Source organism: Choristoneura fumiferana, chromosome 10 (assembly GCF_025370935.1).
Source record: "Choristoneura fumiferana chromosome 10, NRCan_CFum_1, whole genome shotgun sequence".
Taxonomy (NCBI): Eukaryota; Metazoa; Arthropoda; class Insecta; order Lepidoptera; family Tortricidae; genus Choristoneura; species Choristoneura fumiferana.
This window is the reverse complement of record NC_133481.1, coordinates 15962827-15981214: the sequence shown is the minus strand read 5'-3', so window position 1 is coordinate 15981214 and position 18388 is coordinate 15962827. Positions and strand designations below refer to the sequence as shown.

At 35.1% G+C, this 18388-nt stretch overlaps 1 protein-coding gene across 1 annotated transcript in view; it reads right to left on the bottom strand.

Moving 5' to 3' along the window:
• LOC141431644 (uncharacterized) overlaps window positions 1-11417 on the bottom strand; it is a 102421-nt gene extending 91004 nt beyond the window's left edge. Inside the window, exon 1 of the mRNA XM_074092822.1 lies at window positions 10822-11417. Coding sequence (XP_073948923.1) covers window positions 10822-11010 — 189 coding nt within the window. The 5' untranslated portion in view covers window positions 11011-11417. The remainder of the gene's footprint in view (window positions 1-10821) is intronic.
• Window positions 11418-18388: the final 6971 nt, after the last annotated feature.

Below are 18388 nucleotides of genomic sequence, written 5' to 3'. Positions count from 1 at the left end.
TTTAATTTGGACAAAGTTAAACCTACTTTATGTAAATGGTTTGTTTTTATTTTTATTTAATGTTTACCCGTTTCATGTTTCTAATCCTAGCTGTTGAAATTTTTGAATTTCATCCTGACCCCGTGGCAATATTGGGATAATAATAATAATTATCTTGGGACAAATAAAATCCATTGACCTAGCTCCAAACTAAACAAGCTTGAAGTATGGGTGCTATACAACGGATAGACATACATATTTTATATAGATAAATATATTCTTAAATACTTATATAAACATCTAAGACTCATTTACAAACATTCAAATTCATACAAATATTTGCCCGTCGCGGGGATCGAACCCGCAACCGCTAGCTTCGTAGTCAGGGTCACTAACAACTTAACTATCTGGTCATCATAAAAAATAATCTATTCTGTTATTACAGACGTCCGTCCAGCTATCAACTTTACCAAATTTGATATACTTATGTAAATGCGTGAATTTGTATTTACGTGAATGAGTAACACACAGACACACATGCAGAATAAGGAAGTCCAAAAACTAATGGCCGTTGGCCGTCGAGCAGCGACGCCATGCTGGAAGACGTATCGTGAGTTGGCTGCCTGCCAGGAAGACTGATAACCTAGGATAAGTTGCAGGGACTGATGAATTCGGACGGGGCAGTACCTGTTTTGGAAGATATTTAACTGGTATACCTACCCTCATAACTACCAAGCGCATGAAATGTGATTACACCAAAAACTAATTTCACTAGCGAAAACAAAGCCTACTTTAACAATCATAAAATTACGTGTCGTCAAAATATTTTAGGAAATGAATGCTCTCATAATTCTTGTGGTATAAAAACAAAAGAAGCGCAAAGCGTGCGAAAATCTAGGCAATTTCACTGCACATGGCGCTGGGTGAGGACAAAAATGAAGCTATTATGTGAGAACGATGACATGAAGCGCATGAACTTTAGTCAGATCAAGATTGAGATGGCATGTTTTAATTGTATTAAATTGCAGGGTATTATAGTTCAGTGCAAAGTTTGTCGCCTTAATCTACAAGGTGATTTTAGCTGCTAACAAATTTTTGATAAGTTATCCATTAGGTATAATTAACAACACGAGAAATTTTTGACATTTAGAATTTTGCATTGTTTTATTAAATTCGTCAAATCATCCGGTTAAATCACTAAGCACAACTCAAAATTCCAAATGTTAATAATATCAATGCAAAGTTTTAAGCAAAATTGATATTTTATCATACCTACTCGTACTGAATCAAACTTTGGATGGTGACCAAAATATGATATTGTAATTTTGGAATCTCTCATCATTTTCGTATTTGTGACATTCTCGCTGCTTCAACTGGCTTAATACAAGCACGAAACACTAGCTCCCTAGCTATTACTCCCTAGTAAGGAACACCATTTCATAGAGCAAAAAGCTAACAATACTTCACATCTTCATAAGTTCCACGCAATAATCTACAACGTTTCCGTCACCTAAACAATATGGTAATAAAAACTCTTTCCATGCAAGTTCACTGTCCAATACAATCGAGGAAAAACCTCATGTGACGCAATCCATGCAAGGTGAAACAACTAATTATCTCGTAGTGAAGAATGAACTTTCGCTTTTGTGTTAAAACAATGCGATTTGCACTCTCTACTGCGGTAACTTATACTGTTTTTACACGGCGTATTATGCGTAGGCTAACTTTGATAATTTAATTATTATGATAGTGTCAGAGTCAGATGCTGTGTTATTTAATTTGGAGAGCCAACAGATTTGGTGGTATACGTTGATGACATGATGATTAATTTTTATTTCATAACCAAGGTGTTTGTGATACTTGCCTGAAACGTACCTAACTGGGTACTTAGCCTAGAGCCCTAACCAGATATCTCCAGATCAATCTTCAGATAAGTCAAAGTTTCGTAAAAAAATCATGTCATTTATAATTTTCTAGACCGCCACCAGATCTCTTGCGGCACATTTTTCTCGGCAATAGTGCTCTTCCCAAAATTGCTCGTAGACTCCAAAACAGAGGAACGAAAGAGCGGTGATTTATAAAATAAAATTTAATTTTGATTATGTTGTTCGCAAGCATTATCTGATTCGTCATATTGTCATCAAAGGTCTGAAGCTCAACACCGGTGGCCATAGATCTTCGCGCCATTGTAAACTATCTTCGAATTCCAACGCATGCCAGCAATCTTGCACGCCGATAAACAGGCGGTTTAAAGCACTGTCGAAAGCTAATTGCAATGTAAAATCAGTCAATTGACCGACATATTTTTGTTGCAATTACGTTCTCCAACTTATAAGAACCCAACCATGCAAGGATATCAAATTATGATTAAGTCTTTTTCACTCCATCAACGTCTAGTTGCAGCCCCGTCTAACGTTTCTATCCCAATTTATATTTCAACATCGCTAATACATTCTGCTCCAATAAAGATTGTATAAAGCATTATAAATGACCGTTGTCAAAATATCCAGTACAATAGTAATTAGCTTCTTGTGTGGAACAAAGTAGTGTTTATGAAGTGTAGCGCGTGTTAGACGAACAAAAACGCTACTAGATCGTATGGCTCGATTTAAAAGAAGTAGGCGGACTAGTAAAAATAGGTTTTGTAATTAACATTGACTGAATTTGAGTCTAATAAGTCTGGTTTGTATAGACAACTTTGAACGTGCTGAATTTTAAATTGCAAACATTTTCAAAAGAAAAAAGGTACCTACAGAAGTATGATTGTTTTTTTGGAGTCTTTTTGTAGTTTTTATTTCAACTCCAAATTTGTTACTTTTGAGACATGGATGCACAGAAAAACCAGAAAAAGAGACTAGCACTGGGAATCGAACCAAGACCTACACCTACCCTACAACCTAAAGAATTTCCTAGCAGACGCACTTAATACTCTCAAATAAGTATGTATTTATTATTATCTTCCCTGTTTTATAATTGATACCTATGTTATTTATAAAAGGGATGTTTTAACAAAAACTTTATTTAATTGGTGAATGATAAGCATTGAGTGATTAGTTCGTTTTGGTAGTCTGTCGGTGAAAGCTTATTTCACAAGCAATCAAAAAGAAAATGTGATCAAAGGTAGCCATGTGCATCGCTTTCTTATCAACCTCATTGAAGAAGAAAAAAGAAAAATCAACAAATGTTAGCAAGGCTCTCATGAAATATAGTTATTCTAGAACATGAAAATTGTAAAGGGTCTGCAAATATAAAGAAAAATAATAGACCTGAATTTTATTTCAAACTAAATCCATATAGCTTAGTTTTTAGGCTGAAAAAAGACGATTAAATTCTTTAATACGAGCTGCTGTACACGTGGTACAATTGAGAATCTTTTTGTGCCCTAGATAGGTGAGAACTCGCACCCTGTGTTATATATACATATTTATTTAAAAATCCGTGGTGATTCACAGTGCTTAGATCTTGATTAAGGGCATAGGATAGTGTTTATCCCGGAAAATTGCACAGTTACCGCGGGATAGCGATAAACGAATTCTACGCGGACGGAGTCACGGTCTACAGCTAGTTTGTAATAAAATATATATATTTTTTTTATCAGAAACTAACCTTAGAAAAGTTGAAAAGCCACATTGTCATTTCAAGTCTAATGTCACTGAACTGAAACAATTACTTTGCTCACCCGCGACCTTGTGATAGCTACGTTTATGCAAAAAATGCGTATTCATGCAGTTCCTTCAACTCCATACTCCATTTATCCATTGTCACTCCATTCATTGCATAAACGTAGTTATCGTAAGATCGCGGGTGATCAAAGTATAGTTATCGTAAGATCGCGGGTGATCAAAGTATTTAATTGTTTCAGTTCATTGATATGGACCTCCGAAAAGTAACGCCTGATAAAATAAATAAAGTTCAATATCTCATAGCTGAGCTGATTTTAATGACACATGTACATAGCTAAGAAAAACCGCAATTATATACATATGCTTTCACGCAAAGAAACACGCATTGAAATCGATCCGTCCGTTTAAGAGCTACAGACAGACAGACACTGGCGTCAATCTTATGACACCCCTTTTTTTGCGTCGGCAGTTAAAACATCTGACATTACGATATCTAGCTGTAGATCTTCTATAAATACGCATGTGTTTGCCTACAAGTTATGGTGAAAGTATTGTACAGTATCAAGTATGGTATCCGGTTTAATACGGTTTGAGAGGAAGTCACTGATTGGAAGTCGATTACGGTTTAGTAAATTGTTGTTATCGTCTTATAGCTCAGCGGTTGGACAGCCTTTCAAACATAAGGTCGTGGGTTCGAAACTGGACTTGCACCACTGATTCTTTTTTGAGTTTATGTGCATAATACATTTGTGATTTTTATCACCATCATCATCGGCCGGAAGAGGTCCATTGCTGAACAAAAGCCTCCCCACATAGAACGCCACAATGAACAACAACTCGCCACTTGCATCCATTGTTTGCCCGCAACTCTCACGTCTATTACGTTTATTTTACCACTAGCTTTTCGGTGAAGGAAAACATTGTGCGGACACTTCCAACAACCTACTGAAGTTTCGGGAAAGTCCATGAAAATCTGTGAAGTCCCGGAATCTCAATTTAAAAGCAGCTGGTAAAAGCTAGTGCTGATAATTAATCTGTCCCGTCAAAACATGACATTCGTAAAGACGTAACTCATTTTCAAATCCACAAAAATGACATTGAAAACAAGACACATTTAGTCGATGACCCGGATTCGATTTGTAGAATTCGAACATGGCGGATGTAGAAAATATCTGATTTTGCTATTTCTGTTTCTTTGGCTAGTTGAAGTATAATTTTGATAGTGTTTTATGCGGCGATTAACCTTAACAGTGAACAGTGATCACAAAATTCTATATTGCTCTCGTGCCTGACATTTTTAATGCGCAAGTTGTCTCCACGTGGTTTCTGGAATTTTACTATCAAGTTGCAAAAACTACAATAACCGTACAACGTCCCTCTCAAAGAGAGTTTACCTTGACGCTGGCGAAATTGCCCTATTAATTAGGACAGAAAAGCCATATTCTAAAAGAGAAGAAGTAGTCGATGACCCAAAAAAAAGTTACAATAAGACCTAAGGCTATTGTACACTGGAAAATAATGGTCCATTTACAGAAGCTTTTACAATGGAAGTTTGCGGCGTGAGCTTATTTAGAAAACCAACGGGCGCGGAAAGCCCATTGCGGTTGCTTATGATCTAGTTTTTGTCCGTAAACTCTCATCTCGTTGGTAACCAAGGACGGACGTGAGGGATTGATAGCCATAGAGTATTGAAGAGGATAGAATGTTAAGTGATGTTCTAATAACTAGTACTATGAAAGACACAAGGACCAATCCCAGAAATGAAAAATCTCTAACGTGTTCCTTGCGTTACTTTTTATTATAAATCTTTTTTTTTAAACTGTCTATTACTAACTAAAAAGTAAATGACGATTACTGCTGCTGTTAATTAAATACTTTTACCCCCTGTTTCACCATCCCTTGTTTAAATTTAAATGTGATGCCGTCTCTGTTTGTTTTGTTCGAATAGACGGAGACGGCATCACATTTATCTGTTAATTAAAATGAATCAATGAGTGGTGAATGTAACAAATTAATGATTTAGTTCCCATCTAAACGTTTTTTTTTTATCATTTCTGGGATGTTCATCATTCATATGATTTAGTATACTAGTGTAGCCTCAGTATGTTCTTTACTAACCGCACTCTGTGTTCAGTCTGGGCATTTCTCCTGCTAAAACTGTTGCAGTAATCTTAATATTAAGAGAGTCTCAATATTTGTAAGCAAACGCACGAGATGGATGGATCATCTAGTTAAAGCGGCAGGCTCAGGCCGCTTCCAACCAAAGCAACTAGAGGCCAATAGGGGAGGCTTATGTCCAACGTAGACGTCCTACGGCTTTAATGGCGGTGATAATAATCAATGCATCTCAGCATCTCCGCTACCTTCAAACCTGCTCTCAAATTTACTGAAATCGCTGTGGTTTCCTACAGCTTCTCTGTTTGTATTCGTTTGGAACCTGTATAACGAGAGCCAAATAACATAGGAAGGGAATCATTACTTTGAAATTACGATGTTTACTAACGCCATAAGTACGGATTATCGGTAATGAGAAAGTAAAAGATTTTTTTTCTGGCAACGCGGCTACTGTCTTGTTAAAATGTTTCTGTAATCAATGTGATTTGTTAGATTTGGGGAATCGTGGGAAATTTTAACGTGTTTCTAACGATTGTAAGTGTTAATAAATAAATAAAACAAAAGCTAAAGAAAAAATTAGCTTTTGAAATACTCGGTCATGTTTTAAGTTTTTTACAAAAATATATACTAAAAATTAACATTAATTATGTAATTAAGTACAACAATATGAACAGTCAGATTGGCTTAAAATTTGATACATTGTATAGAGCTCTGCTGACAGTAGGTATATTATAATCAAGTGCAAGATAATGCCAACGAATTCTGGTTACACAATAATATTTTTTTTTCACAAACACTTACTTGTGTCTTAAAAACATGTACATGACTTTAATTCCATCAATTTCATAACTGAAGATAATGCTGGCTTGACTTTGAGCTTTTCTTAAGAAAACGATATCAACGCGTGGCTCAAGCTCTCAAGAAGCTTTCTTCAAAAGTTTAAGTCAATAATGGTTTTGACAGGGTAATAAGACATTATTAAAGAAATTTTTCAGGCCAGTTCATCATCATCATCATCATCATCCCAGCCTATAAACGTTCCACTGCTAGGCACGGCTCTCCTGTCAGAATAAGAAGGCTTGGAATGTAGTTCCCACGCGGGCTCAGTGCGGATAGGAAACCTTACAAACATCATGTTTTATTAAAAGATTTTATTTAACTTGCAATGTATCTTGTATGTGTATCTATGTAATGTGCGAGTCAAACTAGCGCATTGTCTTAAAATTTGCCATACTTAATTTATTTATTTATGTAAATTGCATGACAATACAGTAATCTGGTATTCCGGCGTAAGACATCCTGGTCCTGGTATTCCGGCTATGATCGTCTCCGGAGGACGGAACTCTTCAACAGTTAATGGCATGGTATTGACTTCAAATTTGATATGCAAAATGAAGTTTGGGTGGCAATGCAAGTACCTAGGTACAGTTAAAAAAAGTACAGTCAGCAAAAAAGCTTGTATTAAAAATTGTGTTTTTACCTAAAACATTACTTTTTACTAATTGGTTGTCTGGAAGAGATCGCTTTTTAGCGATAAGACCGCCTATTGTCTACCTGACTTCTTTCTATTTTTGTAATGTCTCTGTACTGCTTTTGGTGATAAATAAAGAATATTTGTATTGTATTGTATTTTATTGTATTGCTTTGCTGGTTTGTGCAGGTTAAGTAGTGGTAAATTTTGAATGTAATTTCGCTCATTAATTTCGATAAACGCAGAGACGCGAGCCCGGATCTGAGCCCACGATCCATCGCTTAAGAGTCCATAGGTCAAACCACTAGGTCACCAACGCTATCAGGACTCTTGGTAGAAAAAATAATTTGTAAAACTGATTGCATTTCCACACCATTATCTCATCATAAAAACCGTAACAAACAAACCTAATCGAATAACACTAACTTCCTCAGTTACTGTGCATTATGTTGTTAATCAACTTAGCCTTGCTAAACGGTCGTCACGGGCAGTTGCACTGTCTGTCTGTATGTCACAACCAGAATGAGATAAGACACGGAACCATCATGGAACCTTGCTTCATTAGGTATCAAAAAAAAGTTTTGCTACTTTACTTGCTAATGCCCGGTTCACATTATTCCATTAAAACTGTTCCAGTAGCATGACACTGCGGTGCTCGATCGATCTTGTGTAACTCGCTTGGATTGTGACCCCGCAATGTATCGCTACTGGCACGATTTTACTGGAATAATGTGAACCGGGCATAAGGTTTGTTTTGAAATAATTGTGGGTATAAGCTGCCGATTGTTTTTAAATGACCCGCAAAAATAATGGTGTTAAAAATAATGATGTTTTAAATTTGTTTGGAGACAGGAAATGTTTCTAACGGAAATCCGTTTAAATATTGCTATTACTAGATTATGAAAATGATGTGCTAATATTATTATAATTATGATGATCACATTGATCACACAGAAGTCGAGTATAAGTAGGAAAATTATACATCCAGAAGTTATTTTATAAAAAAGGACCTTCCAAAAAATTATAAAAAGGTCCATTTGCTATTTGGTAACGTGTCCAGAAAAGTTTGTGTTACAAGTCAAAAAAAAATAGGTTATTATGTTCCAGACTCCTTGCACAAATTTTGTATCAAAAATGACTAAAGTTTCATATAGGTTTTTATGTATTTTACCAAAAAAAATGTCCTTTCCTCTCCTAGTGTTAATTATGTAAATGTAAACTCGCCGTTAATTGCTAACCCAAGTAAGTAGTGTCTTACTATATAACCCTTATCCTTAGATTCCATTATCCCTATTTTCAAATCCATCCCTATCTCCTATTTTCAATTTTTCTTATTAAGCACATTGTTTAAAATACTATTCAGTCAAAAGTCAAAGTCAAAATATCTTTATTCAAGCTTTTATTCGATTTTATTCTATTCTTTTTGCTTAAAAAGGGTGGATACTATGTAGGGCAACATAGTGAATTCAAACTTATATTTTGTTCATACTTCAGTCTTTGCTCTATTATTTTGGTACATTTGACATTACTCTTGACATTGTTTATTGATATTATTGATTGAATTGTTACTAATTTATTAGATTAAATATTGATTGGTGATTATTATTTGTTATGTTATATTATGTTATTATTTGATATTATTTGTGTATTTTATAATTCGAGCATATAATCGAATGAATTATTGTAAATTTCTTAATGTATTATGGTGTACTGTTAACTAAACATATACTGATTTAACATCTATGTAATAACTCATGACCTTGCAATAAACATTTTTTTTTTATTTGAATTTGAATACCGCCCAAACGTAAAAATTTGATGCCGAAAATATTTCATAAAGGTATTTAGTGGGAAACGTGCAAATTACACGTGCCTTAAAACCTCGTCACATATTTGACATTTTCACGCTACCAAGGACATCTTTATTTCCATATTGACGGCGACAAAATATAATTAAAATGTTAATTGACCAATCACAGTCGCTTCAATATAATTTATTCTAATGTAATGAGCGGTTTACTGGCGTTTATATGCTGTATTTATGTTAGATTTGAATCTGTACTGGTTTTATTGATATCTGTAAGAAGCATTAGGTTAGATGAAGTGATAATTTTTATGCGCAGTTATGGTAGCTTCTTGTTTTTTTCTTAGTTATGTCATTGGCTTATCGTTGAATTTAAAGTAACAGGAAATATTTACTATTCTGATTTTATTCTACGTAATGTTATATCTAAGTAAATTAGATCATGTTATCGTCACACTAACGAAAAAAATATCGTCACAACCTCGTAAGTATTATCTTTTTTACAACATATGTATTTATGTAGTATTATTTGTTTTTTTTTTATCTATACGCTTGCTAAACAAAATCTAAGATATTTTAAAAATGATAAAAAAATTGATCGCTGAATGAGATTTGATCCTCCTACGGCTTTACGCGCCAGAGGTGTCCTACCAACTGAATTACCGGGCAATTCGTCCAACCAACCGAAAGTTTTAATTTAAAGCAGACACAAATAAACATAGAGCTTCAAATCGAGCCGAAAATTCATTGTTTTGCGTTTTTTAAATTAATTATAACATGCTTAAGAATCTTCCTTTATTAAAAAACATACAACATAAAGGCAGCTCCGCGTAGAATTGATATGTTTTTATTATAAAGTACACAAGGACTTATGAGAATACAGATAGTAGATGTTTTTGTTATATTTAGAAAGCTTTTAGTTAGAAATAAAAAATATCCTGAAAAGGTACGTACGTCTATTTATCAACAGTAAGATATTCATTACTATATTAGTTGGTTACTTTCTTTTTAAATCAATTAATATGCTAATAACGTTTGTAAATTAATAAATAAAAAAAATCTTATATCTATCGTTGATTTAACCTATCGTAACATAAACAAACAAACAACAAGTCTAAATAAGACCGTGACTAAAATAAAATAATACTTGTTAAGAGAGACAAGTTATGAAATTTTAGCAAAGAAGAAGAGGTGGATAAAGAACAAGACTAATAAAGAATGAGTTTCAAATACAGAATGAGACACACTACGAACGAAGTAAAAAACGCATTTGACAGGATAATAATGATACCAACATAACGATGTCACATTACAACTAAAAGATTTTGACATAAGATAAGATAATGGATTACCTTTAGATAACACACTTTTCGCGCGAAATGAATTGTATATTAGAAACTTTTGAGGTTTTCCTAACTACTATCTACTAATCTTACTTTACAGTAACTATGATTGATGAGTAATCAATAAAATTCTAGTAAGACAACGTAACCACAAATTAATAAATAAATTAATGTTGTTTAAATAAATCTTGTTTACTTGAGATTCTCTTCCTTGCTCAGACAGAAGATACAAATCAAATAGAAAATGTTTACTTTATTTAAATCACAACATTTATTTCCATTACCTTACTGCCATTCATAATATTTTTACTAACTCTAATCAATTAGCAAATATTTTCTTCATTCAAGTTGTACCTACAACATTACCTACATTGTTCAAGAGTATCACCTTATTTGCATTTGCAAAACTGAAACCTTCAAAGAAACAAACAAAATTATTCCGTTCCATTACATAACATCGTAAGTATTTTCTACTTAAATACTTACGTCATGATCAGGAACGTAGGAATAGACGTGTAGCTTGTCGATCCTGATTGTCCCCTGAAAAGGGTACAGCAAGGATCCTCTCGGCAGCTCCTGGGACGTCCAAACGTTGACAGAAGCCTCTCTACCCCTCGCACCACCTGGCCTCAAGGCCAGACTCAGCTCTTGCGGTATCAAAACCAAAGTCTCCATCTTAATCACGCACAGATTGATTAATTAATCAGGATAAAATTAGTCCTCCCACAGTCAACATGCCACAAATGAGTAATCCCCGAGAATGTGACCGGACTCGTCCATCACAGTTAATGAGTATAAATAATTTATTACGAGAAAAAAGGGACGTCGGCCCGATTATCGGACGGTGATGTCGCCGACAAAATATCGGTTCGGTGCGTGATCGATCGCCCGGTGAAACGTCAGTATGGATTAATCACAACTCGTATAAGTCTAACACAACTGTCCTAATCTTAGTACCGAAAAAAAAATTCACAAGAAATTAGATGGTCATTTTTTTTTCAAAGTTCGTTCAACCCGGCTCGATATTGTCCTGGCAATATGCGCAGTACGGGAGTACCGGTAAGCTCACGCAAGATGCGCGGGCCGCCTCTGAACGTAGACTGAAGGAAGCGCTAACATTGACCTTAGGAGCGGCCGTGATCGCGTTTACAGTTCATTTTTTGTTCGATAAAAAGGAGAGGAGTAAAGCCCTGCAAAAGTTAGCAAACGTCTGTACTTTAAAAAGAACCTTATGCGTCAACTGTAGAGTGCTTGATGGGTGTACAGGTAAGGTTGTAAGACGTAAGGTGCTCTCCCCACCATAGGCGGCACCTGCTTGCCGCGCGCCGCCCGTCAGAGCGGCACAGAACGCAGTTCGCCGCACGCGCTACCTGCGCGTACGACTTTTTCGGTATTGTTCGACAGGTGCCTTTGTAACGCCGTTTTAATTGGGTGTGTTATTGACGCAATAATGCAGCTTTTTTTGTATGGCGTTGCGTAATGGGAGTACATGCGTTGCTTTTCAATTTTGACATGAGGGTTTTTCTGTTTGGGATAATATTTAAGAGAAAAAAGGAAAGAATACATTTATTTAGGTAATTTTCTGTCCAAAGCTTGAATTATTAAGTCATTAAAAAATAAATAGGAATAATAACAAGAAAATGGCTACATTACTATTATAAAAAATAAAGAACAGTGTTCTTGTCATTACTAAAATAAACACACCTATACACCACCATTTTAAACGTTATTGTTGTACAATTTTGGCACTCGAACAATGGGCAATTCAAAAGAAAAAAAAAGTTTCTGTTTTATGTAAATCCGGAACTGTTGATTTTATTTAATACATATTTACTGCAATGTAACTCATTGAAGTTGTCAGTTGCTAATTTTACAAATTATCAATATTTTTCAACCCTTCCTTGGAATGCCTCCTTAAATCAGATTTATTTTTCACTAGAAAATAAAAACAGAAAGTTATTTTGTAGTATACAAACGGCAAAACTTATGTGCCCTACCTACTTAAATTTATTCTGTAGTCGTTCAAAATTTGGTTAACATTTAATAAAAAAAATACCTACATTATATTTATGTAATTTTACATGAAATTATGATATTCATTTAAGGGAAAAAAACAATGAATACGATAAAGTTGAATAATTTCTATCGCATTTTTAGTCGTATACTATCCACACCCACACGGTATCACAGAGCGATCCATTAGGACTGACAAGGCACCTGTCCATCGTTTCTTTTATACTACAACTATTAAGAATTTGTATCAATTTGCACCTAACGCATCTGCTAGTGATTTAAATATTAATTGCTAGCTTTTTTCTGCGGCTTTGTTCGCGTATACTATAAGATCTGTAGGTACAGTCAAGTGCAAAAATATGTATCTATTACTATAGAATATCTCACAAATATGTTACCACGACCTTATTACGTCGGAATAAGAGTCTGTGGTACATATTTTGGAAGAGTTACATAAGTTAATATTTTTGCACTCGACTGTGCTGTAGCAGAAGTTTGTGGGCTCAAATCCGGACCCAGACTCTTTTCTTAACTGCTTCTTTTTGTTAACTGTACTTGCATTGTCACCCAAACCACATTTGTATACCAAATTTCAAGCCAATGCCATTAACCGTTGCAGAGTTCCGTCCTGCGGAGATGATCCTGGCCGGATTACCCAAATTTACTACCAGATTATTGTCTTGTCACGCAATTTACATCATCATCATCATCATCAGCCCGAAGACGTCTACTGCTGGACAAAGGCCTCCCCCTTAGAACGCCACAATGAACGACAACTTGCCACTTGCATCCACCGGTTTCCCGCCACTCTCACGATGTCGTCAGTCCACCTGGTGGGAGGCCTGCCAATGCTTCGTCTTCCGGTATACGCAATTTACATATGTATGCCAAATTTCAAGATAATCCGACTACTAAATTCAAGTTCTATTAAGGTCAAATTTAACTTGCAAGATTTGACCCGTACATACATAGATACATACAATATACATTGCAAGATAAATAATAGCTTTTAAAAACGCATAGGTAGATTTTCATACCACATTGCTCGGTTTTCGATTTTGTCAGACAGTTTCAGGAAACCCCGTGTAACTATGTAATAAATCTTATATTATATTGATTTGATAATCTTCACATAGCTGGAAAATCAATACACGCAGATGGTAATGCATAAGTTCATAGCCTTAGCACTGAATCTCAATATCAAGTCAATTAATTTTAAAACTTACATCACGTCAGATGGTATATTTCAGATTGTAATTTTCAATCGACTCCTGCGCAGAATGTCGTCGACCGGCGCACACCTGCCCTTAACCACAACATACTATATGTTATATATTATGTTGAAAACAATACTTTTAAAATGATAAAGCCTTTTTAATTAAAGTCAAGATTAAATAAAACGGTTCGAATTGTTTCTAGACTTAATAGCTTTAAGTGAAATATACCTAGTGCCTCCACCGTGATTTTGACAAAATTAGACATTAATAACGTTGTAATAAGAACCACGGCACGCGTCATCGTGAATGACTCTACCTGTAAGCGGATAACTTCTTTCTCTTTCGTCTTTTATCGAGTTTAACCCGACATGTTTCGAACTAATTCGTGAAACAAAACTCGATTAAGAGTGCGGGAGCTTCCAGCGCATTTATTGCATTCATTTAATCATTACCAATGGGTTTTGAAACTCATATGAATGATACTAGCTGTTGCTCGTGACTCCGACTGCGTAAAACTCGTTTATCACTGTCCCGTGAAAATTATGCAATTTTCTGGCATAAAATCTATCCTTTGTCCTCACTCAGGACTCAAACTATCTGTATACCTACCGAATTCCATCTTTATCGTTTCAGCAGTTTAGACGTGATAAGGTGACAAGCAAATAAACAAAAAAACAGACTTACAAATTTTGGCATTTAGAATATTAGTGGAATTTGATTATTTAGGTACCCTTTATTATAAACTGTAGAAACAGGATTAGCTTCATCTCTAAAAAACAAAATATACCCTTAGTACTTTATTAATGATAATAAAACCACATGTTTTCTATCGCGTACAATCAGCATCAAAAGTAGCGGACCACTTTTTTACTTTGTCGTTTTAACACATTTGTCTTTGTATGGTTTTAAGTACGTTGCTGTAAAACGACAAAGTACAAAAGTCTGTAGCTACTTTTGATGCTGACCGTACACACAACATTTTAAAGATATATATTTGTTTTAGAAATACGAAGAAAATACGTAAAACGCAAGAAATCTGACCAACCATCTTGAGCTGCGGCACTTCTTCCTAATCCCCTGTCCACGAGTGGATAGAATTACCTATCTAAAATTAACTACTCGCACTTGGTCGTTTTATTTTTGTTAATATTCTTCTTTTTGTTAGTATTTTAAAACGCGATACAAGAGATAAATCTACTATTAATTTAACTATTTTTTTACATTTTTATTCTTTACTAGTTATTTTATTAAATCATTTTAATTATTGAAAATAAATTGATCACCTCTTTAATTATTATTACGATACTTCAATGTGGAATAGTGTGCCATGTCCAGTCAGCCTTATTCTATCAAATCCCTTTCTATCTTGTAATCGTTAAGGTAGAGTTAAATTTTTACAATTAGTACTAGCGACAATTAATAGGCATAACGACAATAATAATTGTAATAAGACATGGCAATGCTCACTTTATGACGTAGTTATGTAATTAATGTACCTACTTGTCAACTGATTATTTTTATTCTAGTTTTCACTTAATTGCTTATTACTTTTATTAGTATAAGGTCTTATTTACGGTCTTTATTATGTCATATTTTCAAAAATAAATATTTTTTTCAGTAAGTAAAAATATTGTTGCTCTGTTATGTTATTTGTTATTTTTTAATAATCGACCAGACAGACTAAGACATTCAACTTGAATTATAGATATGAATACCTACATCAATTATAAAACACATTTATTTATTGTTTGTTTGTTTTATTTATTGACCTGACATCGCGCACTATACTGGGCTAGTTAAAAAAAAATCAGTGTCAACACTAGGATTGAACTACTTGTTTAACGGAACAGTGTACAGTGTATCTTTAAATATCGCTTCATATATAATTCAATGGACTACACAAAGCGCAGATAATTTACCTATATTTTATCGTAAAGTATCTGTGGAGACTGACATTATATGGAAAGATGGTGCGGATATTACCTGCATAAACAAATTAGTTAGGATGAAGTGTCATCTGTCATCTCATATTCTACCGCTTTAGAATTATCTTTATGTGAAGTAAAGTACGATAGAGCGTTAATTTGCATGCAATTCGCGTAGAAACGTGGTTGAGAAAATAAGCGATCTATATATTATCTGCATAGTGTGTGATAGTTTCAGATAATTACGTTTTTATACGTAGATAAAATATTATCGCATCTGCGTAGTGTGTGAAACGCTCACACTGTCGTAACATGTTTACGCTTAGTAACCGCAAATTTTCCGTTCTACGCATGTGATACTGGTACAGGTGTAGATATTCTATCCCTGCTGGTGGGTTTTTAAAGGGGTTTCGTGCCACTGAATCAGCAAGGCTACTACGAAACTCGCAACTCGAAGTTCATATCATACCGTCCCTCTCGCTCTCGTATTAAATAGTATAGGTGTCAGAGGGACCGCACGACACGAACTTCGAGTTTCGAGTTTCGTAGTAGCCCTGCAGTTCCGCACCACGCATGCTCGATACCTACTCATATGTACAAACAGTTTATCGCGCTTACTAGGTATTTTATTTCAAAATGACTTTTTTTAACGCCACTTGAAAGAAAAGTTTTTATTGGGCATTTATTAGGCAAGCGTGCCGCATCTTAGACACATCTTCGCTTCCCGACAGAGGGGCTACTACAAAATTCGAAAATCGAAGTTCGTATCGTCCGTCCCTCTCACTCTCGTTTTAAATAATAAAAGCGTCAGTGGGACGGCAAGACACGAAGTTCGAATTTTGCAATTCGTAGTAAAGGGCCAGGTGTGTAGACAAACGCAAGCATAAAAAAACTTGGAAAATAAATCTAATTTTGAACATGAAACTACCGTGAGACTCACTCATATTAAATGATATTGTAACGGATAACTCACGTCTTAAACCGAGTTTAGCTGGACATGTTTCGGGTTATTTCGTAGCCCTTCTTCTCAGGAGCACGCGACTCGGCGGCTGCCGCAACACGCACACTACGCGCCACCGCTCTGCTCGCGCGACTGCCCGACGAAACTAACACCGGCGCACAACTACCCGCATTTTGAGCTAAACTCGGTTTCAGTCGTGAGTTATCCATTACAATATATCTAGTTTACCTTTTTTTGACTTTTGTGGCACACGATCTAATTAATATAATTCTGACAGATGAAATGGTTGCTAGGAGGTGTTAGTATCATGAAGTTCATTTGATTGAGCGTTACAGCTTGCTATTTTCTGACTTAGTTATACAATAAACCAAACCCAAACACAGAAAATGTTCTGTCCCTTATTGATTACTTCCGACTGACTAAAATTTTCCGTGTATTAAGCGCGTTTATACCTGCTGAGCTGGCAACGTCGCATTTTTGTTAGCATTTCTCGATAATTCCATAAAAATTGAAAGGAAATTAAAAATGTGGTCTGATAGAACTCTTCTTAATATATAAGTTGATGTGTCTACTACAATAATTATTCGTGATAGACTTTTATATTCTTTAAAAACGAATTAATATTTACTAACGGTTTTTAAAGAATACAAAAGTCTATCACGAATATATATTGGAGTGGACACATTAACTTATATATTGAGAGTAGTTCTATCAGACCACATTTTTTAATTTCCATAATAAAATCACTTTTCACATAATCAGTTTCTGTTGTTTCGCAAACAGTAAAATAGGAACCGATATGAACAGTTTTCTCGAAGTTTTCCTAAGTTATTGTCTTACTTAAAATTCAAAAGAAGTAGGTGTATAAAACTCAAGGTACTCTTAAAAGTATGTAAGCAATTATTTATATCTGTAAGAGCGCCATAAAACTAACAAATATCCAAATAAGTCAGAATTCGAATCCGATTTTCTTAAATACAGAATACGTACACGGGGCGTGGTTTCGGCGTGGGCGTGGCCTCTCACGGCCGGCCCCCGTGCCTTACCGGCACGCACTAAGTATTGTTCGCGACCTCTCTGCCATTGGTCAACAGATTCTGTCATATTCGTAAACGTCGTCTTTTGTTATTGCGATTATTTTTGTTTACTGGAACAAGTGAATGTATGGTGACAATAAAGTGCGTAAAAAAGCAGGTGTTTTTTTGGCGTGAAATAAAATATAGGTAACAGAACAAAAAAAAATATTATTATTATTACTACTTTCTTGTTAATTGGACAGAAAATATTCGACACGTTATGTATTTCTTATTTTGTTAATCGAACATAAATTAATCTAATACCTTTAACCGAGCAATTCTTGTATATAAATATATATATTTCGGGGGTCTCAGAAACGGCTCCAACGATTTCAATGGGGATTTTTAGGGATGAAAAATCGATCAAACTTGGTCTTATCTCTGGGAAATCGCTTGTTATCGAGTTTTAGCCCGAGCAAAGCTCGATCGCCCAGGTACAGAAGATGAAGCGCTACAAAGTTCGAGAGTGGGAGACGTGACGTCACACCGTGCTAAAAAGTGCCACACGCGGTGAGGTCACGCGGAACAGGCTATATCTTCATCATTTTTAGGGTTCCGTACACTAAGGGTTAAAACGCGACCCTATTACTAAGAATCCGCCGTCTGTCTGTTCGTCTGTCACCAGGCTGTATCTCATGAAACGTGATAGACAGTTGAAATTTTCACAGATGATGTATTTCTGTTGCCGCTATAACAAAAAATACTAAAAAAACAGAATAAAATAAATAAGCTGATTTTTTCGAAATTAATTAGCCAAATTACGTTTTTTTACCTAGCTTTACGGTGCAGGAAAACATTATGAAGAAACTTGCACAAACTTGCGAAGCATTTCAATGGTGTATGTGAAATTCCCAATTCGCA